The 25,596-nt window shown below is 44.7% G+C and overlaps 1 protein-coding gene across 1 annotated transcript; it reads right to left on the bottom strand.

The window, feature by feature from the left end:
• Nucleotides 1–1,210: 1,210 nt before the first annotated feature.
• TPCN2 (two pore segment channel 2) lies at nt 1,211–24,982 on the bottom strand. Its single transcript, XM_054171895.1, has 25 exons — nt 24,831–24,982; nt 22,607–22,671; nt 21,777–21,853; nt 20,388–20,565; nt 19,096–19,212; nt 18,400–18,506; nt 17,440–17,512; nt 16,079–16,178; nt 15,709–15,774; nt 15,264–15,328; nt 13,258–13,355; nt 12,858–12,939; nt 12,503–12,589; nt 11,746–11,865; nt 11,417–11,476; nt 11,197–11,325; nt 10,528–10,577; nt 9,192–9,291; nt 8,522–8,593; nt 5,465–5,538; nt 5,067–5,157; nt 4,862–4,944; nt 3,711–3,792; nt 2,156–2,241; nt 1,211–1,449 (listed from the first exon to the last, which is right to left on the bottom strand). Exons 1-25 carry the CDS (start codon nt 24,934–24,936, stop codon nt 1,371–1,373), a joined length of 2,247 nt encoding a protein of 748 aa, XP_054027870.1. The 5' UTR covers nt 24,937–24,982; the 3' UTR covers nt 1,211–1,370.
• Nucleotides 24,983–25,596: the final 614 nt, after the last annotated feature.

The raw sequence follows: 25,596 nt of genomic DNA, 5'->3' as shown, positions 1-25,596 counted from the left end.
ACAGCCAGTTACTTTCCCCAAGCCTCTGTCAATGCAGAGATGACCACAATAATGGCTATGTTGGTGACAAGTGTCTCAATGCCAAGGCAGCACCCCAAAGGGTGGTTTCATTTTTACATATAAAAGTAGTAGTTAGGATTGATTCTGTTCTTCACAGTGATTTACTAGTCATGTGACAAAGCTTCACACAAAACCTCCTCTTCAGAGGAACACTAAGGAACAATAAAAAGCTTGGGGACATGGCTTACTATTAGCTCTCTACTGACACCATTATTTACCCCAAGTATGACCCAGGTGAAAGTTAGTGGTATACAGCATGTGGTCATTAAGCCATAGAAGAATGTGGCCTTGCAATACTGGTTGAGCACTTTCAAATCCCACAGCCCTGAATGAAAATGTGAACTGCTAAGTGCTTTGATTAGCCCATTTCAGCTTTCTTTTTTTTTCCCCCTCCCTCTCCCTTGAAGTGGAAGACTCACACTGATTACAGTGCAATGCTCCAGCCAAAGTGCATTCTCCTCGGCTTTCCTACGGAACATGATACAGTGTAGAACAGGACTTGGAAGCTAGTAAAAGGAAGAGGTTCACTGAAAAGCAACATGAGAATGTTTACTCTAAAGGGGAGCTTGATTTTACCACATTGAAAACCATGAGTGCAATTGCTCCATTCAAAGCTAGAGCTACTCTCAACATTACCTGCATGATGCAACCAGCATGAACCCTAGACCAAAACCAAACAAAAAGAGAGGATGTGTGAAGTAGGCAGGCCCTGTGTCAGCTGAAATTGGTTGTGTTCTGACATGATTTGGTAAGATCTGCTGGTGTCACATTGCAATAAAAACAGTGCTTCAACTCTCACTACAAAAAGATTAAAGACTTAGTTCTGGTCCTGCCTAATCCATTCATGAACTGCAGGGCACAGCCCTGGCTACACTCACCCACCAGAAAAGGCAGTTCCAGTTTTTTGTGCTGAAAACAGTAGCAGGCTTAGTGATTAGAAAGTTCATGTTTTAAAGTGCAGTCATTTTAAACACACTTTCCTGTCTTAAAAGAAAAAAAAAACAACCAAAAAGCACATTCTGATATCAAGTTTATAAAAATAACAGCTTCAATATTCCTCTAAAATGGCAACTTAAAATCAAGTCAAATTAGCAGGATTCAAACCTTTTTTTCCAAAAAGAAAAAAAAGAAAAAAAGATATGACCCCAAAATAAAAAGCACACCACAAAACTCTGCAGAGAATTGCCAAGCAAAACCTTGCATACTGTCCTGCTTTCTCCCAACAGCTCCTCACTGAAAATCCATTCAGGTTCTTCCAGCTGACAACCTCAAGAAAACAGAGGTCTAAATAACTCAGTCCTTCCCGCCAGTCACCTACACAAGTGCAGGTGTGGGTGCTGGTGCAGTTTTTCCATCAGCTCCTCCTCTGTGGGTTCTTCCAGAACATCTCTACAAAGAAAAAAGCCACAAGTTGTTAGGGGCAGCAAAGGGAACTTCTCAGCATTCGTTTCTGCAGTGCAGATAGCGAGATGTAACTTGTGCTGGTTTCAAGAACAAAAGGAGGAATTAAAGTTACAATAAGTTGATGCTCCCTAAAGATGCATCTACTTGCAAGTGATCCATCCTTTACAGATGTGTCATGGAAACCAGCAGCTGTTTTCCCACAAGCAGCAGGGAAGCAATTTCCTGCACACAGTACAATCCAACTGAAGGTCAGTAGATTTGTTTTCCTGAAAAAGCTCCCAAATGAGAACATGCTCCCAGCGCTACTATTGAATATCCAACGTGCACCAGAAGTTCCACTTGTGCATGATCATCAAGTATCAACTCACCACCCACAGCTTTTTCATAAGCCAAGAACTTGCATCACTTTTCTCATCTTCCCTTTTCTTCCTCTCAGCACAGTCCTGTCCCCTCCTGCCCCCAACACCTCTTAACTCATCACACTATGGGCACAGGGCAGGTAAAGGGAGGCTACCAAGTCGGCTTATAGCTAACTAACTAGAATAGAATAGAATAACTAGGCCTAACTACAGCAAGTCCTCAATTTTTTCAAACTAACAGATAAACCAGGTTGCTTCAGAGGGAGGAAACAGAGGCCAAGCCTTTTCCCCTCCCAGCACACTAGGCTGATTGCCAAGCCCCCTCAGCTCACCTGAACATCAGCTCAACTGTCCTCTGGTACTCGACGTCCGAGAGAGACGCTCGATGGCAGCGACGGTCCCACTTGTGAATGAAGTTCTGAAGGGCACAGGAGAAAAGGAAAAAGGCTACTTCTGGTGACATCAGAAAAGAGGTTACATCAGGTCAACATGTTTGTGACTAAGGCTTGGGAGTGGGGTGAGGTTTGTTTTTAACGCAGTGCATCAGAGCGGTGATTTCTTTAGGCATCAGCATATTTACTGGCTGCAGGTCACCACCTTGTTCAAGCCTGTGGTTCAGGTATAAATGAATTTTCTCATCACACACTGAAAGAACAGCAGAGTAGAAGACAGATCTGCTGCTCTGAGGAAGGACTGCCTCCCCAAGATGACCATGTGAACTATGCACAGGAGTTCACTTGCTTTATGTTTTCCCCCTCTTTAAAAACTCGGCAATAAATAAACGTAGCCCAGGCATCACCACTTAAACTCTGCTTCTACTTCTGTCACATTCCATCATCCATTTTTAATTACTCTGACAAATCAATACCAGGGTGTAGACAGACAGTTCAGGCAAAGTTAGAAAAGGGAGAAAAATAATGACAGCCTGCTACAGAATGCAGCATCTTGGCTCTTCCAGCAAGCTTTGGCCAGACCCATGCAGAAGTCAGCACACAGAAGACTTCATAGGATTGGCCTCCAGCTACAATGGAAAGTATTTTCTGACACACTCATGGGTAAGACTGAAGCTCAGCATGAGACTTATATCTAAGTTTCTGTCTAAAAGTTCACCATCCTGCCTACCAGTATCAGATTCCAGATCTCAATGAGGTCAACAACAAGAGCAACTCCAAAAGTTTTCCTGTCCTGGTTTTTAAGATGGGATGAAGTGCCCTCTACAGGTACTCAGTTCCTTCCACTACTTAGAAGTCTGCAGTGATTAAGCTGGAGCAGATGGCTATAATTAATTAATGTTCCCTTCATCCTTAAAAATCCAAGCAGCATTTGGGTTTGCAGAGAATATGGATACATGAGACATCAGCAGGACTAAATATTCTTCAGGACATTGCATAGCTACAGCTTCTTCAAAAAACTCCAGGAGATCATCTCTTCCAAATCACTGACTTGTTCCACTCTCCTAGGGTGGTGCTCACTAAGGGTAATAACTCAGACTGTGGTGTGGAGAAACACAGGACTACCAAAAAAACCTAAAATGTTCATTTTTTGAGTGTTAACTTCATTTGCTGACAAATCCAACTGCAAAAAGCCTGCAGCCTGAATAACTATGGCTGAAGTCAAATGCACCAGAGACAAGCAATTCTACAACACATCAAATAGCTCTCATGTTCATAGAGGGAGCTACAGTGACAAATATACTCAGCAAATGAAATGCAACCAGACTTGTTGACAAAGCTGCACATAAAATTGCCCAGGGAAAAAGAAAATGCTTCCTCAAAATCTCCAGGGAAGGGTGCCAAAGAGAAAGATGAATTAAGCAGACACATGAAGCAAACACACTGTTTAGAACTTGTCTTCAGGATCTGATACCAAATAAATACATTTCCTTACCTCCAGAAGTAAAGCCACAAAGAGATTAACCCAGATGACAGAGGAGATCAACCACCAGGCTACAAAATAGATCTTTGCCCACCTGCAGATCAGATTAACAGACAATAAGTACAGTAAGCAGTAAAAAAACACATAAGCCTGAAAGTGACTAAAGAGAGCCATAAAATTGGGAGTTCCCTTGAATGCAATACTACTACTTCATCTAAAAGTAGGTCTGGAACCAAAGAAAAGAAAAGAACAATTCTTAGCCTTTCATTAAGTTCAACTCACTCCTCACACTGATCACACCTAAATGAACTCTGAGAGGACAGAAAATCAGCCTACTAGAAGTGTTACTGGACCTCAGCAAAAGATCCAGTTAGGCTAGTACCTGCTGAGAGTAGTCAAAAGCAGAAGGAAGAGTGCAAAACACTTATGATGCCACCCCTCAAGTGCTCCCCCCTCCTCCAAGCATTTGCAGTTCAGAGATTTCATGAGCTAGAGGTAGCTTCCATCCACTACAGAGCCCAATGGATTTCTCTTCCATGACTTGTCCAGCCTTCACCAGACCACACCAAGCATTAATGACACACAACAGCCTGCAGAAGAGCATTCCACAGCTTAACCACCATCCTGGGTTAAGCAGCCAAGAATCACTGGGACAGCTCAACCCAGAGGCTATGCACTTCATTCAAAATTCCAATAAACACAAATGAAAGAGATGCCCCAGGCTTTAAGCCTACAAAAAATTCTCCAGCCACAAGGAAAATACAGAAGCAGCCCAAAATTAATTACAGCAATTCACTAAGATCTCATTCCTGTGAGACTGGATCCACAGCAAGAGCCACCCACCCCACACACGTAGCAATGACTTAAGTCATTCCTTCTTTGTTGGAACAAGATGACTACCAAGCCAGTTTCCAATCCCTTGTAAATGTGACAACAGATTTCAGGGCATCCACCAAGCACTAGGACCAACCATCAGGTTACACCAGTTAAAGAACGGCCATGAAGTATTAAGTTTGTGTCCTATATACCTTTTGAATAAAGCCCAGAAAGGCAAGCAGCACCCCTCTCAGCAGATCACAGAACCACAGATGGTAGGAACTATGCCTGTTTAGTTACCTCACAAGCTAGGTGTATATGGTTTAAGTATTACTCCTGCTACTTACGGGCTTGAGTATCTTGAAAATGCTTCCAAAAAGACTTGCCAGTTGTTCACCACCATCACATCCCAGAGAGTCACCACTGCTGCCTAAGCAACGGGAGTAAGACAGGAGCTGAATGTCTGCATCACATGCTTAAGCTCCAGAAACTGAGGGGAAGAGAGAGGCAGAGGGAAAGAGGGACAGATTCCCTCAAAGGAATCAGACTCACAGCAAAGTCATCAAAGTTGTTGGGCCAATATTCCAGCTGCTCATAGGTCCCACACTGCAGTGTGCCATTATCATATGTTGTATTGATAGCACTGGAAGGGGATGAAAGGCTAATGTGAGCATAACTTTCTACACACTATGCCTTAAAACCAAGTATTTCATATGGGCAGAAAGCAAAGGACATTATCTAAGCTACAGCAAGGTGAAAACTCAACTTACAGATAAGCATTCCTGCAATTTTAATACAGCAAGATGACACAGAAGCAGCAAGAGATAAAAAAAGCCTGGGTGATTTAACATGGCTCCAAGAAGAAGAGGAAAAACCCCAACCACAACCAGCTCAGAGGTACCAACTAGCAGATGCTTTTGAAAACCAGGTTGTGATGTTCAGAATGTTACCTGGTATTTCCCAAGGGGACAACAGCACCTTTAAACAGCATGATGCCAGTTATGGCAAAGGCATAGAAAACCACCTGCAAATAATATAAGCAAGGATTAGTTTGGAGTATTTCTCTCAATAAAAAGAGAGAGAGAGAAAGCAATGCAGTTAACATGGAATTCATGTTAACACCACAGTTCAAGGAATTTCAGCAAGAGCAATGCCTGAAGCTATCAAACAGAAAATACTTCTCAGTGTCTCTATTACTTAACTGGTCGCTCTCAGTGTTTTAATGTTCTGCTTAACTTTCAGTTGTTAAAATGCACCAAATCACTTCAGTTTATGATCTGCTTCACTTCCATGCACCTCAGAATGCTGAGCAACACTTTAGAACAGGGAGTGAAAGAAGAAACCCAGAAAACAGTACCTGGATTCAAAAGGAATCCATCTAAGTATCTGGGGAGCTCTCTGCTAGATGCAGAGAAAACAAACTTTTGGTAACCAACTGAAGGGACAAAACTATCTCAGGATTTTACATTACACCAGCAACTCCTTTGGAAAAAAAAGAAGTGCTATTAGTCTAAAAATAAAGTTTTCAAAACCATGAAGGATATTGGACCTTCTGGGTTTTACTGGCTAGAAATGCAAATTTCTTTTCAAAGAGACACCTTTCACAGTCTTCAGCAGTTGCCTGGGTAAGAAGATTGGTCTAGAAATAAGCCACAGCTCTGAGTAAAGAGCCATTTGTCCTAGGATGACTTGAACAAGCCAAGCCTTCAGAAGATGCCATTAGTCCTAGTCCTGTATTTTGCTACAAAACAGACCCAAGAGGGATGTCTGAGAGGAGTAAAAGGCAAACTGCCTTGACCTAGAACCACAGACTTTGAACACTACTGGAACGAGCTGAAGCTGATGTTCCCCTGCCTACCAGGAGATGGGGTACCTGGCTTGGCAGAAAAGTCTCATTTTTTCCTTTGAAAAAGATCTTTAAAGCACACACTGCCTGAGAATTCAGCTAATCTGTTACCTTATTTTACCAGCAACTCTTCCAGGCTAACATTAGGAAAGATGTTTTGCATCAGCTGGTCACAGAGTCAGAGTCACCACACTAGAAGCTCAGTGACAGCTTCCATGTAACCTTAAGTAAGAGCAAATGAAACTTGTGCAAGTGGCCACCACCGTGGCAGACTTGCCTCACAACTGGTGCAAAACTTGAGTCCACACTCAAGGAGTTAAGGACAAGCAGCAGCAGGCACAAACCTCTTCATGAGCTTCATGTCTTATGTATCTGGGTAGGGACATCACATTGAAATACTAACATGGTTCCTAAAAGCAACACCAAGCTTATTACTAGAGGGCTCCTACCATCTTTGTCTTTCAGGAATTAGAAAGAGCTTCTAGCTGAATGCTACAGCCCTGGAGCAGCCATGCCTGGGGCAACACAGCTTTGGGGTCCTGAACGACTCGCCCCCCATCATTGTTCTATCCCAGGGCTTTGATGTAGGGGGTCTGTCAGATTCAGCAGCAATATCAATCACTGTCTTCTCCACCCATCCATAATACAACCCTACCAGCCTCTGACAGAGATGACAACCAAATGTGTGCCCCTTTAGCACAGTGTTTGTGCTTAACCAAGAACGGGCAAGGAGAGCAAAGCTGCAGTCAGCCTTTAGATGTATTACCCTGAGTAATGACTTGAGCCATGAAAAGGTCTTCCTAAATCTGTTCCTGGCATACACAAAATTGGTATTCAGACTCCTAAGATGCACCTTCATCTGCTAAGGCTAACTTCCAACTTCCTGCACTCCCAAAGTATTCCTCAAGAGTAGCTCCCAGTGGCAAGTGTGACATGTACAGCACAAAGCTGTCGCCAGCTTAGCTTTGCCTGACCCAGTACCTTCATTTCAAACTGCAACAGAAACCTTTCCAGGCTGCAACTCAAGGTCCCTCCCCACAGATAAAAGCAGAGATGACTAACAAAACCAGATATTCTGGGTAGACTGCATGGTAAGTCAGTAGCTTAGCACAACTTTTTAGACAATACCCAGCACACAGAAAAATCTCTGCTCTCTAACCCTTGCCTTAAATTAAGGTAGCCTAAAAAACATCTAAACACAACAGCAACCTATCCAGGCACTTCTTAGCTGCCCCAGGAACACAATGAGTGCAAAGCCAGAAACTCAAGGGTTGAGAAATGGAAGATTCCTGTAACTGGTATCCCTCACTCTGATCACCCTTTAATCACAGGTGTCAGAGTAGAGGCTCTCACAGACATACCTCAACCAGGACTGCAGAGGCTTGCAAAACTCCAGTCCAAACATGCCATCTCAAGACCTTCTTAACTGAAAACAATTTTACACTTGTTTTGCTATTTCATTGAGCCTGAGCAAGGCAGGATAAGGAAAACCAGGCTATTTAAAACACTGCATGAATTTGTATTTGAAATGAGAGTACCCAGCCTGAGGCAAGCACTCTGAGGAAGTTTCAATCAATCTTTCAGAGGCACTCCTAAAGGAAACTGACAAATGAGACACTGTCACTGTGTGCAACCCCTCAGGAAACAGAAGTTTGTTGGAGCTTTGCAAGACATGCCCCAGAGAAGAATGGGCTGAAGAAGGTTCCATGTGAATGTAAGGAAACACTTTTTCCCTGGGAGAGCGACAGAGCCTGGAGCAGGCTGCCAGGTTTTGCTCAGTGATGTTCAATAATAGGACAAGGGGCAACAAGGGCAAGCTGGAGCAGAGGAGGTTCCACAGGAACATAAGGAAAAACATTTTCACTGGGAGGGTGCCAGAGCCCTGGAGCAGGCTGCCCAGAGAGTCTGTGGAGTCTCCTCTTCTGGACATGTTCAAAGCCTGCCTGGATGCATTCCTGTGTGACCTGCCCTAGGTGATCCTGCTCTGGCAGGGGGGTTGGATTTGACAATCTTTCAAGGTCCCTTCCAACCCCTACCATTCTGTGATCCTGTGAAGGTGAAGTGTTCCTGTTGATGAGGACTATCCATGAACCTTGTTTACATAGCCTTATTATTCCATTAACTACAAGAAAGGAAAAGACAATCTTGCATCATGACTTACCACAAGGATCCCTGCAAAGGCTCTCAAGTTTTTGACCAAATCCAGCAGTGTAGTAACAACCAAAGCCATGAACTAAAAACAAAGCAGAATTGTATATGCATGGCATTCACCACACCTGCAAAGCATATCAAATTTTTACTAGAAGGCCAAAGAAATACCAGCCAGGAAAGTCAGCTGCATCTAAATGCAGAACACCTCTGAGACAGTGACATTTCCACAGGGTACTTAAAAAGAATGATCAGTGCTATAGTCCTCTGCATAAACACACATCATGGTAAGTCTTACATACACATAGGTACTGTGGCTTAAAGGGCTATGGTCAGTAAGATTATAACTGGGGGAAGTGAGTCATCTTATAAAGATTGCTACACTACACAAGTAGTTCTGGATGCATTTGCCCACTTCAGAACATCAGCATCCAGAACTTCCCTGCCACCTCTGAACTTCAAGAAGGACCCCAGGGAACTGCTTCAAAGTTCAGCACAGAGCCACAAAGCTGCTGAAGGCAGTGAAACACCTCCCTGTGAGGACAGGCTGAGGGAGCTGGGGGCTCTTCAGCTTGTAGCAGAGGAGCCTGAGGGGTGCCCTCATTCTTGGTGTCAGGAGGATGGAGCCAGGCTCTGCTCAGGAGCAAAGGGTGCAAGCTGGAGCAGAAGAGCTGAATAATTACCTTCATATTAGGGATAATCCTCAGGAACCTGAACACGATTAACATGTTCACCAGGCGCACCATATCCCATAGGGACAGCAAGCCCATCAGCTCAGGTCTCCTAGACAAAAGAACAGACCAAATCAGAGAACCAGCCCATGACAGAGACACACAGGTGACTGCACTGAGCTGCAGGTAACTGTAGATTCCCCACAGCTTTTGGTCAAAAGCCAAGGCAAGTTAAAAAAGAAGAAAAAGCAGCAATAAAAGGAGATTTATTTCCTCCTGAAACCACTCTTTATAACCTGTGACTGACCAGAACACTGCATCCAGTTTGGGAATCCTCAATACAAGAAAGGAACAAACTGCAGCAAAGGGCCAGTAAGGCAGTCAGGGGCTGGGCTGATGAACCTGCCCTACAAAACAGAAGCTGGAGGAACTGGGCTTGGTCAGCCTGGACAGCATTGCTTTAGGAGGATCTACCAAAAGCCTTTGGTGATGTGGTCCTCAAGAAATCAGAAGCAAGGTTGTTCAGTAGTCATGCTTTTCAGAGCATCATAGAATAGAATCAACAAGGTTGGAAAAGACCTCAGAGATAATCAAGTCTGACCTATGAGTGACAGCAGTACAAGCAGCATTCAAAAATAAGCCCAGAAGGTCTGCCAGGTCTCATCACAGATACCAGTGTGAATTACAGACAACTTCTGGATGGCAGCATGACAAATATCCTGGAAAATCTGGGCAAACCACTGTCTTAAGTGTGAGCTTGGATAAAATACCCAAGTATCAGCCTGTGTCATGAATCACTCCTGAAAGTGAGATTCACCAGTTCTTCCTCAAGTCCTTTGCATTCCTCTTGGTTTGGTGGCAGTTTTCATTTTAAAGAGGGAAAACAGTTACTTTTGCTTTCAATAACAACAGAAAAAGAGCTCAGGATAGTTGCCCAAGAACTGGTAGAACTTCAGAATATTAAAATACAACTGTTTGCTACTCCAATATACAGAAACACTTTAAGTCCATGGCAACTTTCCTATTCAGTTTCACTGAACAAAACACCTCAGGCTTCAGTCCCCACAGATGGTTGAAGGGGCTTCACCAGCTGGTTAGGAACTGACCTAACTAAGTTTATGGACAATCTGATCCTGCAAAAGGATGGTAGCTGGTTGTGCATGGTGTACCAAATTCCCATTCCTGTGACTACAAGGAGGGGAAATTCTACTAGGTTGGTAAATCATGGACTGGGCTGTCAATGACAGTGCAATGACATCAGCATGCATGAACATGTGTGTGTGTGTGTGTTTCCCCCACCCACCCCAGGCACTGAGCAAAGGGCAACAACAAGTCAGAGATCACCTACCAACCAGGATGAGGAAATCCATACACAGCAAAAGTTGCAATCTCCAAAACCTTCAGTTAGGGAAGAGGGGGGGAAAAAGGGTCAAAACTTTATTTTTTGAAACTCAGAATTACAAACTAAGTCAATTTCTCAACAGGAAACATTTTCAAGAGCTTAAAGATGCTGATTTGACTCACTTTAAAGCTCTGAAATGGTGATGACTAGGTAAACCCCAAATCCAGCATCATCCAATGGTGACACATAAAGGAGGTGAATTACATTAACTGTGACCAAGCCTCCATCAGCCTGATGGGTTCCAGGCTTCTACTAAATAAGGAGAATAATCTTCCACCTTTGCTTTTTTTCTGTCAGTACAGAAAGGGAATGATTCTTAGCTAAGTAACAGAATTCCTTAGGCAATTACTCCAAGAGATGAATGCTTCCAAATAACATTTAAAAGGTTGCTTAAGAAAGCTCAGCCTTCATCAATTTAAAAACAACAAAGCTCTCTGCAGAAAGGGAACCTCCAAGAGAATCAACACTTTCAAGCCACTGAAAACCACCACACTGCCCTGTTGCTGTTTAACTCAGCACACTGGTGCTCAATAAAAAGCAATTCCAGCAGCTGTTGCAGTTCCTAATCATCCCAGTCAAGAAACCCAGGAATACAGAAGGCAACAAAAAGCTTACCAGCAAAATTACAGTCAGGAGTCCATCGAATCTGTTGCTTGGGTATGACAAGTATCTTTTCAGGCCCATTGCTAAGATCTTCAGCAGCATTTCCAGCAGATAGTACAGGATGAAGAAGCAATTGATAGCCTTCACACACACCCCAGATAAAAGCAATTGTTAGAATTATTGACACCTCAGGGAACAGCAATAACTACAGGAGTTAACTGTGGCATCTTACCCCTAGGAAGAAGTCATCTCTTTCAGACGGCTGCTTATCTGCATCTATCACCAGAACAACCTTCAACAACGAGAAAGATCTTATGACTCCACTGCTTCACTGCTGCATAAAGCAGAATTTTAAGCATGTGAGCAAACAGAGTCATTAATGCTTTGCACAGACTTTGTCAAGCATTTAACTGCAGGTATTTTCTCCTAAGACTCTGAACAACTAAAGCATGCCAAACACAGACACCCACTACAAAAAGTGCTTACCAGAACCCAGACTAAGGAACAAAAGCAGAACTGTGGTTTGTGGCAAGAACACAAACAGAAAACCCTTTTACTCACACAGATAGAAATGATGTTTGCAAGGGCTACAACATTCCCCAAGTAGCCAAAGTAGGGATGGCCAAAGGCAAACTGCATTTTCTGCATAAAATGGGACTGGTACCCTGGGCTGGGAGGATGCTGAAAGGAACACAAAGCATAAATGCTTCAATAATAATGCATGAAAAATACCCCCAGTCTCAGAGCTGGAGAAACAAACATTTTCAAAGCAAAACATCAAGGCTGTATGTTAATTTTGACATTGCAGTAGGAAGGGATCTTCAAACACTGGGTATTAGCAACAAGAGAGCACTCCTGGTTAGCAAATGAGTTGATAAATTATGACATGATTTATCATAACAATGAAGAAGGAGATAATCCAACCTCTCCAACACTTCAAGTTGGAAGAGACCTTAAAGATCATCTAGTTCCAAACCCCCATCATGGGCAGGGACACCTCCCACTAGCCCAGTTTGCTCAGGGCCTCATCCAGCCTGGCCTTGAACACCTCCAGGGAGGGGGCAGCCACAACCTCCCTGGGCAACCTGTTGCAGTGCCTCCCCCCACCCTCCCTGCACTTTTCAGGAAGCCTGTGCTGTAAGTATAGCCCCTAGTCCTTGTTTCCTTCTAATGAATCTTCCTGTTACACAAAAACTACACAGAGCACTCGTATATGTTGCCTGGCAAAGCCACTTCAACATGCTGACAGCAGCATGCTACCACCTCTTTTTGCACAAGACCACTTGTAACGTTTTATAAACGATTGGCAGATACCTACTTGCTTAATGGCATCTTTGTCTAGTTCTTCAAAGAGCTTCTGGAACTGGGCAGCTGACAGCTGGTCACAGGAGCACATTTCCAGTGACTTCACAAGGAAAAGAAACATTCAGATCAATACCTGCAATGGGTGCATCTTCAAAGAGAGCCAACACCCTCAGACTACCTTAAAAATGTAGGAACAGAGATGCAATGCAACCTGCGCCAAGGTCTTAGAGCTTGAACATCACTTTCCTTTAACACAAAGCTGCCACATGACTGTGGGAGCTGCCTTGCCTTTTCCATTTTTTCATCCTTGGATCACATGCTACTGCTGCTGTTCATCAGCATAAAGACTAAGAAAAGCCAGCTCTTACCCTCATGATGGCTTGTTTGCAGCGAGAATCCATCTCAGCTTTCTGCAGCACTTGTTGTAAGGCTCCAGCGCTGACATACGACCTAGTTAAAACAAAACAGGATGGGCCCCGAAAGAGATAACCTGTCCTGATGGCAAAAATAGCTGTTCCAATAGCCTTGCTTGTTTTGAGTAGATAAAAATTGGAAGTGGAAACATAATAGAAACAGACCCCCATCAGAGTCTCAAACTGTGCTATGATGATCCAATTAAAGAAGATAACAATATAGCAGGAGCTGAGGAGTGAAGAACCGCCATTTTTTTCCCCCAAGAGGGACCCTCAGCAAATACACTGAACAAAGCAAGATGGCCAAAATTCCGCTCTTTTCTCTTGGTCTGTGGTTTCCACATTCATCACTTACTGTTGTGCATTAGCAGGAGTCTCTTTCAGGGAAGACAGCACCTCAAATGCAGCCCGGATTCCCAGCCGCCTCCTGAAGAGGGAGGACTGAACCGATTTCTGGACAGTAAACACACCACAGGAGAGACAATCTACTTACACCTGTCCACAGGAAAAAAACAAACCCTAACTAGATGGTATAAAATAAGACCTGTGAATGATTTGCCCAGTCCTTATTGCAAGCCTCAGGAAGGGACATAATTGTTCAACTGAAAGTATTGTTTTCCCACTGCAGAGTCCCTGTCGTTAGCCACTAGATCTGGTTGTCCACATAGTGCGTTCAGCTCTGACACTCCAGACAGACACTCCACGGTTTAAAAGGGATATTATGAAGACTCTTGAGCTGAAATCAGTGAAACCCATTCCTACCAGAAGAGCAGGGCTACCCAGCTCCTCATGCAGCACTACATTGTACTGTCAGAAAATATACGGATGCCCTGGCACACATCCCAGAGCTGTGATTACAGATCAGAACAGGAGACTTCCCCAGGCCTCACTCCCCTCAAGAACTTCGTGTACAAGAAGGAAGGAAGCAAGCAAACAAGTCTCTGGAGTGCAAGCAAACATCCAGGCAATGGTTTATTTGAAATCCTGGATTGCATAGGCACATGCCTGCTCGGGACAATGGCAACAGCCAAGCTCAAGTGTTCACAGAAAGTCATACTCCTGTGCAAAGGAAAGAGTCAGACAGCTTGCCCAGCTCCAATCTGCTGGCAAAAAGAAAGCCAGAGCCACAGGTTTGGTTTTTTTAACCTCTTTCAAACTCAGCTACCTTATTGAGAGTCACACTATGGCACAATCTCACATGGAAAAGGACAAAAACTGAGAAAGAAGGGAAGGAATAGAGCAAGGGGGCACACTACAAAAATTTCTTTGCACGTATAAGGTCTGAACACCACTCACCCTCAAGAGCATGGGGCCGTTCCTTCTGTGTAATATTGCCCAAGGTTTACTATCCAACAAACTTTACCTTCTCTCTGGAGCTCACCTGAGCAGCTATTATTTCACATCACCACCTCAAGCCCTCTGAAGGGCTGGGTGAACTACAGCACTATGCAAGTAAGGGGAACTCTAAGGCTATACAAAAGGGTGAAGGAAGGAACTGTAAGATCAGCTATAAATAAGGGGCAAATTTTATGCAAAGTCAAAGTCACCAAGTTTCCCCTGCCACTAAACCTGAAGGAAGCTATAGCAGGAGAGAAGACCAGTTAGAACACACACAAGCAGGAACTGCTTGCTGTTCATACCAAGCTAGAGAGGCCATCAACTGTAGTGGCACAAGGAGGAAAAAGCTCAACCTCCAGCCCAGAGGTTTAACAGTCAGACTCCAGTGCTTTTGTGTAGCACTAGCATCTCTCAACTTCACCAAAACCAGCTGAGCTGTGAAGTTTTAAAAAGATGAAAGTAAAGCACACATTTGGAAATGAAACTGTTGAAGGACTAACTCAAGATTGACATTTCACCACAGAAGTTACAAGCTCAAAAGAAAAACCTTAAACAGTTTCAAGACAGCACTTCAGCAAGATGCAGATTTGTTCTGACAGCTCCTGATTTGACTGGTGACAGCCCAGTTACAGACTCAGTTGTGTGCCATCAGTGTGACAGCCATGAACACTTAGTCTAGCGCTGTGTTACCTCTGCTAATTTACTGTGTGTGCCAAGTGTTAAGTAGCTACAGTGCACCTTGGATGTTTTGTATCACTGCTGGAAATAAATCCAGTTCCACAGATCTCTAGCTACACCCATGCAACCCCTTCCTTCCACTAGTTCCTTCCTAGCCAGTTACTCCTTTTTGGAATGGCAATAGCAAAGCCACAAACTGAACCTCTGGGATGAAGTACATCTTGTTGGAAGTAACTGAGATGGTCTTTTACTTGCCCTCTGCTTTCTAAAATACTCTTGCCTCAGCTCATTACAAATCCTCCCAGATTGTTCAGCAGAACAAAAATGAAGAATGCTTTAACTCACCAGAAGGTATCCTCGAAACTGGTTGTAGATGATTGCAGTAAGCAAGTTCATCAGAAACAAGTTGCCTGTTGGACAAAAGCAGGCAGTAAGGATGATTAAAATACATCTCTGTTTCTCAGAGAAATTTCAATGCCTGCCATAAATCAGATGCACAATTTTAAAGGGATTACTTCTCCTGTGTTTGGCTTCCAAAATGCATCTGATTATGTTCTACTGCATCCATTCCCCTGTGATTTGTTACTGATAAAAAAATCCCAAGCCACCCAAACCCCATAAATTACCCTCTATGAAAATTATCCTACAAGACACCACACAGTAACTGGGAGAAAAAAAGGGAGAACATCATGATTAAACTTTCCTAGAAGAAGAAACCACTCTGTAGCTGCTGTGCACAAGAGTCAAAGCTGAAGTGCATTTCAATGACTGAAGAAGAGAGGTAACTCACCCAATACAGTGAAGAGTATGAAGAAGATGGAATATGCTCGATTCTTAGAATATGCAGGAATCATCACTGCAGCAGATTGAACAACAAAAAAAGGAAACAAGAATTTACTGCTCAGGATGAACAAGGGAGACCTCCACTGATTTTTTGATAGCTGGTTAAAGCCCTGACAAAGCTCCACTTGAGCACTGCATGTATAATGCCACCAAAGGCAAGAATCAAGTTACTACAGGCATGAAAAATCTCTACCTGACCTTCCTCTGGCTGTACCAAGAACCATCAGCTGAAAGAATGGCTACAGTACTCTGCAGACAACCTGAGCCTATTATTCTTTGAAAGCACAGACAGAAGTTAGCTGTGAAGGACTGCTCACCATCAGGATTGTTTGCTGTAGTTAGCAGGACCAGCAGCGATGTCAGGGAGTCCGGCAAATTCCGGAAATACCTCATCCACTCCTTATCCTGCTGGCCATCCTAGTCAAAGAGATGCTCATTGTTAGAGAGCCACTGAAGAACCACTGCAGAATCATAGAACTGTTTGCTTGGAAAAGTCCAACCATCAGCCTAACACCACCACAGCCACTAAACCGTGTCCCAAAGTGCCACGTCCACACGTTTTTTGACCACCTCCAGGGACGGCGACTCCACCACCAACCTGGGCAGCCTGTTCCAGTGTCTGACCACTCTTCCAGCAAAGACATTTTTCCTAATCTCAAATCTAAACCTCTCCTGGCACAATTTCCTCCTGATACTAGGGAAAAGGGTCTGACTCCCACTTCACTCAAACCTCCTTTCAGGGAGCTGTGGAGAACAGTAAGGTCTCCTCTCAGCCTCCTCTTCTCCAAGCTAAACCACCCCACTTCCCTCAGCTGCTCCTCACCAGCCCTGTTCTCCAGACCCTTCACCAAGAGCACTGGAGCACAAAGTGGTTTTAACCACAGAATTCCAAATTTGCTTTTCAGAAGCAGGAAGATTAAAAACAGAGGCACAAGCAAGGAGCTCAGAAAGCAAAGACCAGAGTACTGCAGGCAAAACCCTACCAAGGCATGGCCAGGGATACCAGGAGTGAAAGATAAGAAAACACAGAAGAAATTAAATTTAGCAAAAAGCTAGATAAGGAAAGGTAGGGGGAGAGGAGGTGGGGGAAGAAGAGAGTGTGCAAACCAAAAAAGGGACAACATTGGGGTTCTTGGACACAGAACAGCATAGGAGGTTTCAACAAAAGCAGAGAAAGTAACTCAAAAGGCTCAACTGGAGAACTGCATATAGAAGCCTCTTGTATAAACAGCCATTTCATGTCTCACCTGTGATTATGGCATCAATACCAGTAACATGCAGGACCATAAACAAAGCTGACAAGCACATTTCAGCACAGAACCATCCAATGTTGCTCTGAGCAGCAAAGTTGGGTTAATAACCTATGGCACAGCTTACAGCAAGAGTGAAAGACCTCAGCTGTGGAGCAGGAAGCAAATTCTTCACTAAAGGATGAAAAGATTCTGACACTGTTCTGAGGGGCCTTCTAATGCACACTTGCAGAAACAACACACATTAAATCTCCCTAAATGGACTTTAAACTCATCCCAGTAAGTCTGACAAGGTAGCATGACCTTTCCAGGGGAAACAAGTTTCACCAGTTTGATCCTAGAAGCAGACATGCAGCAGCTATGTGAGCACAGGGTGGGGGGGCAGGAAACAAAGCAAGATTTATGGAAGCATAAATACAATTGGTTACCTTTGTTCGAGCAAACAGCAGCATGGCAAACATGGTAAAGAGAGACAGATGAACAGCTAGCAGTAGAAGAACACTGTTGGAAAGAAAACATATTACATGCATTGATACCAACCTTGTCTTGTTCTTACTATCTTCAGTTAAAGGCACAAGGATGCCTTATAAAGAAAACCAGGGGGATTTTTAAGAAGCTCTATGGAGTTAACAGAAAATCAATCAGAATAAGAACCACACTTGTTCAGAACTCCTCAGCATGAGCATAGACAGAGGCCAGAAAGACTCTAACATTTGTTTTTCTGAGATTAGGGCCATGTTTACAGCCTCCGATGTAAACACATCATCCTAGCTTGCATACCCCTTTGATTCTCCTGGGACTTGTTGGTTAAGAAGTAACCAGCAAAGATAGTGAGCTCTGTAAGCTGTAGACCACAGGAAGAGATCTCTTTCAAAGTGGCATCATGCTGCCTGGTTACCAGTGGGGTTTCCAGTTGTACATTTCTCATGACAGCAAAATTTAACATGCATATGGCTAAAACCATTTAAAAAGTGAAAGCACTGAAGATGTAAAGAGGAGGCATCTTCCTGTGTGGCACTCATGAGTGGAAGACAAATACATGTGTCTACTCATACCTCTGAGAGGCCACCTTGGAGAAGCACAGCACAGAGCTTTGCCCAGATGCTGCCTCAGTTCCTCCCTTACAGAATGGCTGTATATAACACATGCAGGATAAAAAAGCCCCACTCAACTAGCATCAAAACCCCTCATTGTCACATACAGACTCACACCACATGCGCTCCAGAGGAATTTTATAGGTTAAAGGAAGCAAAAAGTTAACACTGCACTCTCTCCATTACTACCTGGTCTCACCAACCACCCCACTAGACCATCAAGAAGCTCAGATGTCACACTGCAGAATACTGCCAGTAACTACATGAAAGGAAGTTTTGCAGCCTCTCCCCTACCTTGCCATTTCTGGCAGTGTGCTGTTGATACTTTTCAAAGTTTTCTTCATCATAGAAGAGTTCTGAAGGAGAAAAAAAGGGCGAAGAATTCTTCTTATCCTCACAGTCTGTGGAAAAAAAACAACACAACAAAACCAAAACAATGGATGAGATACTGAGTTCTCACAAGAGTAAGACCACAAAGACTTTCAATGCAAGTTTGTCAAAACCCACTGACACACATCCACAAAATCAACAATGCAACATTGAAAGGCTGTGCTCAGAAGCTGAATCTGTCCCACTGAAATCACAGTGCAGGCAAAGGAGATTTTATACACATGGATGTCTTGCTAAAAGACTCATAGAATGGCTTAGGCTGGATCATCTAATCCAACCTCCCTGCCACGGGCAGGGACACCTCTCAACTAGACCAGGCTACTCAAGGCCCCACTGTGCCAATTTCAAGGAGAAATTGTTTTCAAAATGCACTTCAATAGCCTCATCAGGCCACTAATGGTGAAGAACCTAACTTTACCCCTGGGGAGACCTAACAAGCAGGTCAAGAGACAGCATTTTCAGTAATGAACCATCTCATCCTCCTCCCTTAATTCTCCAATACACCACACAGGCCACGCTGGCTACCCCTTTGCAGGGTCTTCTCCTCTGCCACTCTCCACAACTAAGCTGCTGATTGTTTCTGCACAAAGCAGTTCTTACCTCCATGCAGAAAAAACTCAGTGATACAATCCAATCAGTCAGGGAAACAATTAATGTCAATATATAAGCCATTAGCCATTTATTTTTCCAGAATTCTTCCCATCCAATTAAGTAACTCTGGGGAGAAAAAGACAAAGAACCAAATTCTTTTCAGAACAAGTTTCAGTGACGTCAATACCAGGTGTTTTCCAAGTATCTGTAATTTTAATGAGTGCTCACAGAGCTCCCTAAAATCCAAACAAAAATATACTGAACTTTGCTACAAGAGCTAAACAAAGGTCAGTAAAAGTGAGAGGTGTACATAGGCCATGCAAGAAGAATCCTTTAAAGACAAGAAAAATGTCAATTACTGAGCATCAAAAGAGATTTTTCCAGAAGCAAACATCCACAGGAAAGCTCAGTTTCTGTCTGTTTTTATTTGGTTCTGTTTAAATGAACTGGGAGATATTTGATTAGGACACCCCCCCTTTTTTTTTAATAGCCAAACATCATTGTATTCTCAGCAAAATGTATTTCACTTACTCCACACAAACAGGGGGAGTTTGCATTTCTTAGGTTTAAAGAAAAAAGGCAGTATGTTTTTTAATCCAGAATCTATTTTTTCCTGTTTAAGAGAAGCTGTCAGATAGCAAAGCAGCCTCAGCATGCAAATCCAAGATCTGGGAAACAGTACAGAGACCTTCAGGTTCTCCTCCCACTCTACTCTGATGAGGCCCCATCCGGAACACTGCATCCAGTTCTGGGCTCCCCAGTTCAAGGGGGACAGGGATCTACTTGAGAGAGTCCAATGGAGGGCTATGAGGATGAAGAAGGGACTGGAGAACTGCCCTATGAGGAGAGGCTGAGAGACCTGGGGCTGGTTAATCTGGAGAAGACTAAGAGGGGATTTAATAAGTGTTTATAAATATCTGGGGGCTGGGGGTCAGGAGGCAGGGGACAGGCTCTGCTCACTTGCACCCTGGCATAGGACAAGGGGCAATGGATAGAAACTCCAGCACAGGAGGTTCTACCTCAACATGAGGAGGAACTTCTGCACTGTGAGGGCCACAGAGCCCTGGAACAGGCTGCCCAGAGAGGTTGTGGAGTCTCCTTCTCTGGAGACTTTCAAGACCCATCTGGACGCATTCCTGTGTGACCTGCACTAGATTCTATGGTCCTGCTCTGGCAGGGGGGGTTGGGCTCAATGATCTCCGGAGGTGCCTTCCAACCCCTAACATCCTGTGAGCCTGTGACACTTCCCAAAAGATACAATGGAGAAAAGGCACACTGGCTATCCCTGCCCAGCAGCTCACCTTCACAGATACATCAACCACGAAGACCAGTAAGCAAAGCAGCTCGATGCTCTCTGTCAGGCCGCAGGGAGGATCCCAGGCGGGGAGGCGGTAGCGCACATCTGAGGTGATCGTAAGCGAAGAAGGCTTCTCGATGAAAGCCAAAGCCAGGATTACAGTAATGGTTAAACTCAAAATCCTGTTTGGATAGAGATGAAATAAAAAATACAAATCCAAAAATGCAAGGGCATCCTGGGGTGGATTAGAAGAGCTGTGGTGAGTAGATCCAGAGAGGTTATCCTGCCCCTCTACTCTGCCCTGGTGAAGCCACATCTGGAATATAGCGTCCAGTTCTGGGCCCCTCAGCTCAAGAAGCACCTCAGGGAACTGCTTGAAAGAACCCAGTGCAGAGCCAGAGAGATACTGAAGGCAGTGGAGCATCTCCCTGTGAGAAAAGGCTGAGGGAGCTGGGACTCTTCAGCTTGAAGCAGAGGAGCCTGAGGGGTGCCCTCGTTCCTGGTGATAAATATGTGCAGGGCAGTGTTGGGAGGATGGAGCCAGGCTCTGCTCAGGGATGTCCAATGACAGGGCAAGAAGCAACAGGGGCAAGCTGGAGGAAAGGAGGTGCATGGGAACAGAAGGGAAAACCTTTACACTGTGAGGGTGCCAGAACCCTGAAGCAGGATGCCCACAGAGGTTGTGAAGTCTCCTTCTCTGAAGACATTCAAAAGCCACCTGGATGTGTTCCTGTGTGATCTACTCGAGGTCTGGCAGGGGAGTTGGACTCAATCTTTTGAGGTCCCTTCCAACCCCTAACATTCTGTTTAAAAACCTTAAACCCATAAACCAAATCAAAACAATAACAAAATACTTGCAGTAAAGCAATTGTCTTAGAAGCAAATCAAGCTTTGTAAGATCATACCGAACACAAACAGGTTAGACCACAACACAGCACTCAATTAGCCTGCTGTTGTCTGCATTAGAATGAAGTAACTGATAACCAAGCAGGCTTAGGTGGTGTCCTTGTGAAACTAACAGCAGCAAGCAATCTTGCTACTATTCAGTAGTACTCCTACTATTCTCCTGTTTATTAGAAAGAGACACTTGGAAAACTCCAACACACAGTGCTGTAAACCATGCCAACAGTCCATTCATGCAACAGTGCTACAGCTGTTCCAAAAAGACATCTGCAGGATCACACTTTCATGTCACTTATTGCTTTCCACCTCAATCGTGCTCTCACGCTTCACATGTCCACATTCACAGGGTCCACTTGCTTCCTACGGTAAGTTCTTACAAGGATAAAAGCAGTGGTCTAGTTATTTAACAAAATAAGAAACATGTTGATTAAGTTTTTAATCAAGAGTTACTCCTCCACAAAAGAAGCAAAAAAGAATAGCAAGGTCTTACCACTGGCAAGCTCTTGAATAGTACCAGCGGTAAAGCCCCAGCGACCTGGAGTCCACGCGGTGATTGATCGATCGATACTGCGGGCAGAAAGCAGAAGGGATCATTCAAACACGACATTTGGTCTGTCTCAAAGACAAAGATCAAATTATTAAAATAAACCCGGCCCTAATTAGCATAGCTCAAGCCTTGAGACGGTTCCAGTCTCACAAGATAACCAATTACAGCACAAATTATTCATTATTAAGGTACCAGCCACCAGCGTCCACAGCTGCAGTCGCCAGTCGTGCAATGGGAAAGATTTTAAGTTTTCTTAATCTAAAGGCCACACAGTTGCTCAGATAATCAAACAGTAACCAGTAAGCTGCAGTAAAGGAGAAGCAAAGAGAGAATGAAGACTTCCAAAAGCACTAAGTTCAGCTCAAGCAAAAGAGTTCCAGCTTCTCCCTTGAAGCTACTCTTAAACTCTACCAGCTTTTAAGCCAGGCAAGTAGTCAGATTTAGAGGCAAATTGCAGGGTTTGCTCAGATAGTTTCTCTTAGCAGCAAAGGCAGCCACCCTCAAAAAAACCCCAAACCAACAAAACCATCCCACAAACCACCATCTCCTAACAACCTTTAAGAGAAGACACTATCTGCGTCACTATGTGGAAAACACATGTTTCTCCTCAGCAGAAACTGACTGAAACTTGCACACCACAGGAATTTGGAATTCTAGTTCTGCTCTGTAAATCAAGACAATGATTGATACGGAGGTTGCCTGGACACACAAACATTTCAAAGCCCAGCAGACATGGGAAGAAGCAGAGTCACTAACAAACAAGTCATATTTACCTGTATTGCATCTTCAATAAATACTATGGCTTGGTTTATATAAAGGTCATTATCGGTTCCATTACCTAGGAAGTTCAAAAGAAATAAGAATTACTTGCTGTATTTTGGATAAAGCCCTACAGCTTGCTTATTAGTTAAAGGAAGCTCCACAGCTGTGGTCCTCATGACAAAGGTACACACACAAAAATAGACAGACAACCCCTGCCACATTTGCTCCATCAGCAGCACTGTGCACTAAGCACCATAGATAACCTTCATCTCAAACACATCATGCATCTTGCTGTATTTTCTGAAGAGGTTGTCTCTTACATTTAGCTTAAGTAGCTAGACTACCATAGTAGTTCAATAGTTATCACAAGACCAGGGTATTCATACTGAGACAAGTCCTAATTAACACACATTGTAAAGGAGACTCAATCAAATTATTCTTTGGGAAAGTGTACAGTCAAGTGATGCTGGGAAAGAAAATCAGACAGACATTTTTACTGCTCTTTTATTAAAGTGCTGAGATTTAGGCTGATCTCATTCTCTCCAAACCCAACAGAAATCTCCAGTCAGAGAAGGCCAAACCTAAGTTTTTTCATTAATTCACCCTGAGAGTTATTATTGCCATATTAAACAGATCAGAGTGCAAGACACAGAAAGGGGTGAAAGTGCACAAGAGGAAATGAAATAGCACCCAGTTGGTTACTGTGCAACATTTCAAACCCCATTCCTGAGAAATCCACATAAAGATACAAACATAAGGAATAAAAAGATTTCAAGAATCATAGAATCATTTAGGCTGGAAAAAGACCTGTAAGATCATCAAGGCAAATCATTCACCTGGACACTTAGGACCTTTGAATAACTGACCAGGCAATTAAGCTAACAAGAAGCAAAGGCAGTTAGGGCTAAAATAAGGAATTAAATAAATAAATAAGGGGAAAGGGGGGGGGGGGGGGGGGGAAAGGGAGGGAAAGTCAAAGGGGCTAGAGACAGAAAAAATACATTGCTAGAGTAACTTTCCCACAGAGGGTAAGTGGTTGAAGGAGCACTTCATACCGTCTCCTCCCAAGAGACAGCAACCACAGCACAGGATACAACGAGACAGAGACAGTCCCAGTGCTGGCACAGCCTTCTCCAGACACCAAAGCAACGCCAGAAACAGCACTGATCCGAGTCCCAGACCTTTTTATGTGCCGCATGATTCAGCAGCATCAACTTTCTACAAAGACCGCAAACAGTTTTTAAATGTCACCGTTTACCCGAGCAGAAGCAACCACACAGTTCTGTACTGATTCTGGTAGGAGGCACCGTGCAAGAAAGGCTGAGCATAAACAGCAGACAAGCTAGAGTCATGCAACAAAGATCTTATCTTTTGCAAGACATGACAAGCCAGTTAGATAAAAATATCGTTGTTTAAAAGAACAGCATTAGTTAATGAGATAGCAAGGGCAGCTTTGGGTCCTTGGAGCACACAGCAAGTCTAGGGCTGATCCCAGCGGTTTTTGAAGGGCAGAACCTAAGCAACTGTTCTTAATATGAAACTAAGCCAAGGAAATTACCACGAAACGTTTAAAGAAACAAACACAAATTCTCCATGCATGCTACTGAAGACATCCAATTTATCCTGCAACTCTTAGTCACATCAAGTGACACTTAGTCACTAGCGATGATTTAAGAACTGTTTCGTTTGGGGCTGCAGAGTCTCTCCCAGACCTCGATGCACTTTTGACAGCGGAAAAAAACCCAGGTAATTAAGTGATGCGAGACTCTGAAAACAGAGAACCTGAGGTCTGCAAAGGAGCCTTTCCTGGAGGAACTGAGAAGTCAGACCTCTAGTTTTCACTGGCTTAGAGAAATAATTGGTCAGCATCTTTAAAATTAATTAATTAATTAAAACAATCAAGTCCCAGGCTGCCGCAGCTCCAGCCTTTGCGCCCGAGGTCACTGATAGCGGCTCGGCATGTTCAGTCAGCCAGGGTGGCCGCAGCCGGTCCCTCGGAGCCGCCCCGGGGGAGCTGCTGGGAGCAGCCGCCGCCGAAACGCCGGCGGGACGCCCGGCAGAGCCCGCCGAGTCGGCCCCTCGGTAAGCCGGAGGATTTCCTCCTCCGGTGCCCAGCTCCCACCTCCCTGCTCCCGGGAGAGGGCAAGCCTCTTGCAGCGGCTCCCTCTGCGCCTCCCGCTAAGCCCGCGGCGCCGGGCCCAGAGGACGCCGCCACTGCCGCCCTACAGCGCTCACCGTCCTCAGCGACGGAACGGGCACCGGCCCGCCAGAGCCTCCGGCCCGCTCGCCAGCTCCGCGGGGGCAGCAGCGGCTCCGCCTCAGCGCCGGCTCCCACCTCCATCGGCACCGCACACCGCGCTCCCTGCGCGCTGCCGCCGGGCTGGGACGGGACGGGAGCGGAGGCGGGGCGGGAGAGCTGCGCCCGCCCGGAGCGACACCGCCCGCTGCACGTGACCGGCTGCGGGGGAGGGCGGGAGCGAACGGGAGCGGAGCTCCTCCCGCCGCTGCTGCCCCGGGTCCGGCGCTCCTTCCGCCGCCGCTCCCCGGCCTGGAGCCCGCTGCGGGCAATGAGCTGTGCCCCGGCAGACTTGTGCCAGAGCTCGTGGGGCAGGGGCTGCGATCGGCCCCAGTGTTCGGCACTGCTGAGGCCGCACCTCCAACACTGGGTTCGGTCGCGGTCACCTTTAACATAGCTGTAAAACGTGGCACCAGCCGCACGTTATTTTCCACTCTCAAGTCCACTGTTGAAAACAGCTGAACTGGAGGCATCAGCCAGAAACCAGTACAGTGAAAATTTCAGCTAGGTAAAAGGAAAGTGTGGGGAGAGGTGGTGGTGGTGCAATCTGTACTCAGCAGTAGCAGCTAAGAAGTAAAATGCAACTTGCACACATGCTGGAACCAGGAGTGTCCTTTTGGTAGGTGTCTGAAACAGGGTAACCACAGTAACAGGAAGCACCTGTAAACATTGATTTATTTCTGCTGTCTTTTGTATTTGAACAGA

This window comes from Dryobates pubescens, chromosome 22, assembly GCF_014839835.1.
Source record: "Dryobates pubescens isolate bDryPub1 chromosome 22, bDryPub1.pri, whole genome shotgun sequence".
Classification (NCBI taxonomy): Eukaryota; Metazoa; Chordata; class Aves; order Piciformes; family Picidae; genus Dryobates; species Dryobates pubescens.
Note: the sequence above shows the minus strand (reverse complement) of the source record. Positions and strands in the feature narration are given on the sequence as shown.

What these genes read in the sequence shown, in the direction of transcription:
- TPCN2 (XM_054171895.1), bottom strand. Translation starts at nt 24,936, where the DNA reads ATGGAGGTGGGAGCCGGCGCTGAGGCGGAGCCGCTGCTGCCCCCGCGG. An exon ending in TACAGCAAACAATCCTGATG is followed by an intron (nt 15,775 to 16,078) that starts GTGAGCAGTCCT and finishes AATCTGCTGCAG; the next exon opens with TGATGATTCCTGCATATTCT. An exon ending in TTTTCAAGATACTCAAGCCC is followed by an intron (nt 3,793 to 4,861) that starts GTAAGTAGCAGG and finishes TCTGATCTGCAG; the next exon opens with GTGGGCAAAGATCTATTTTG.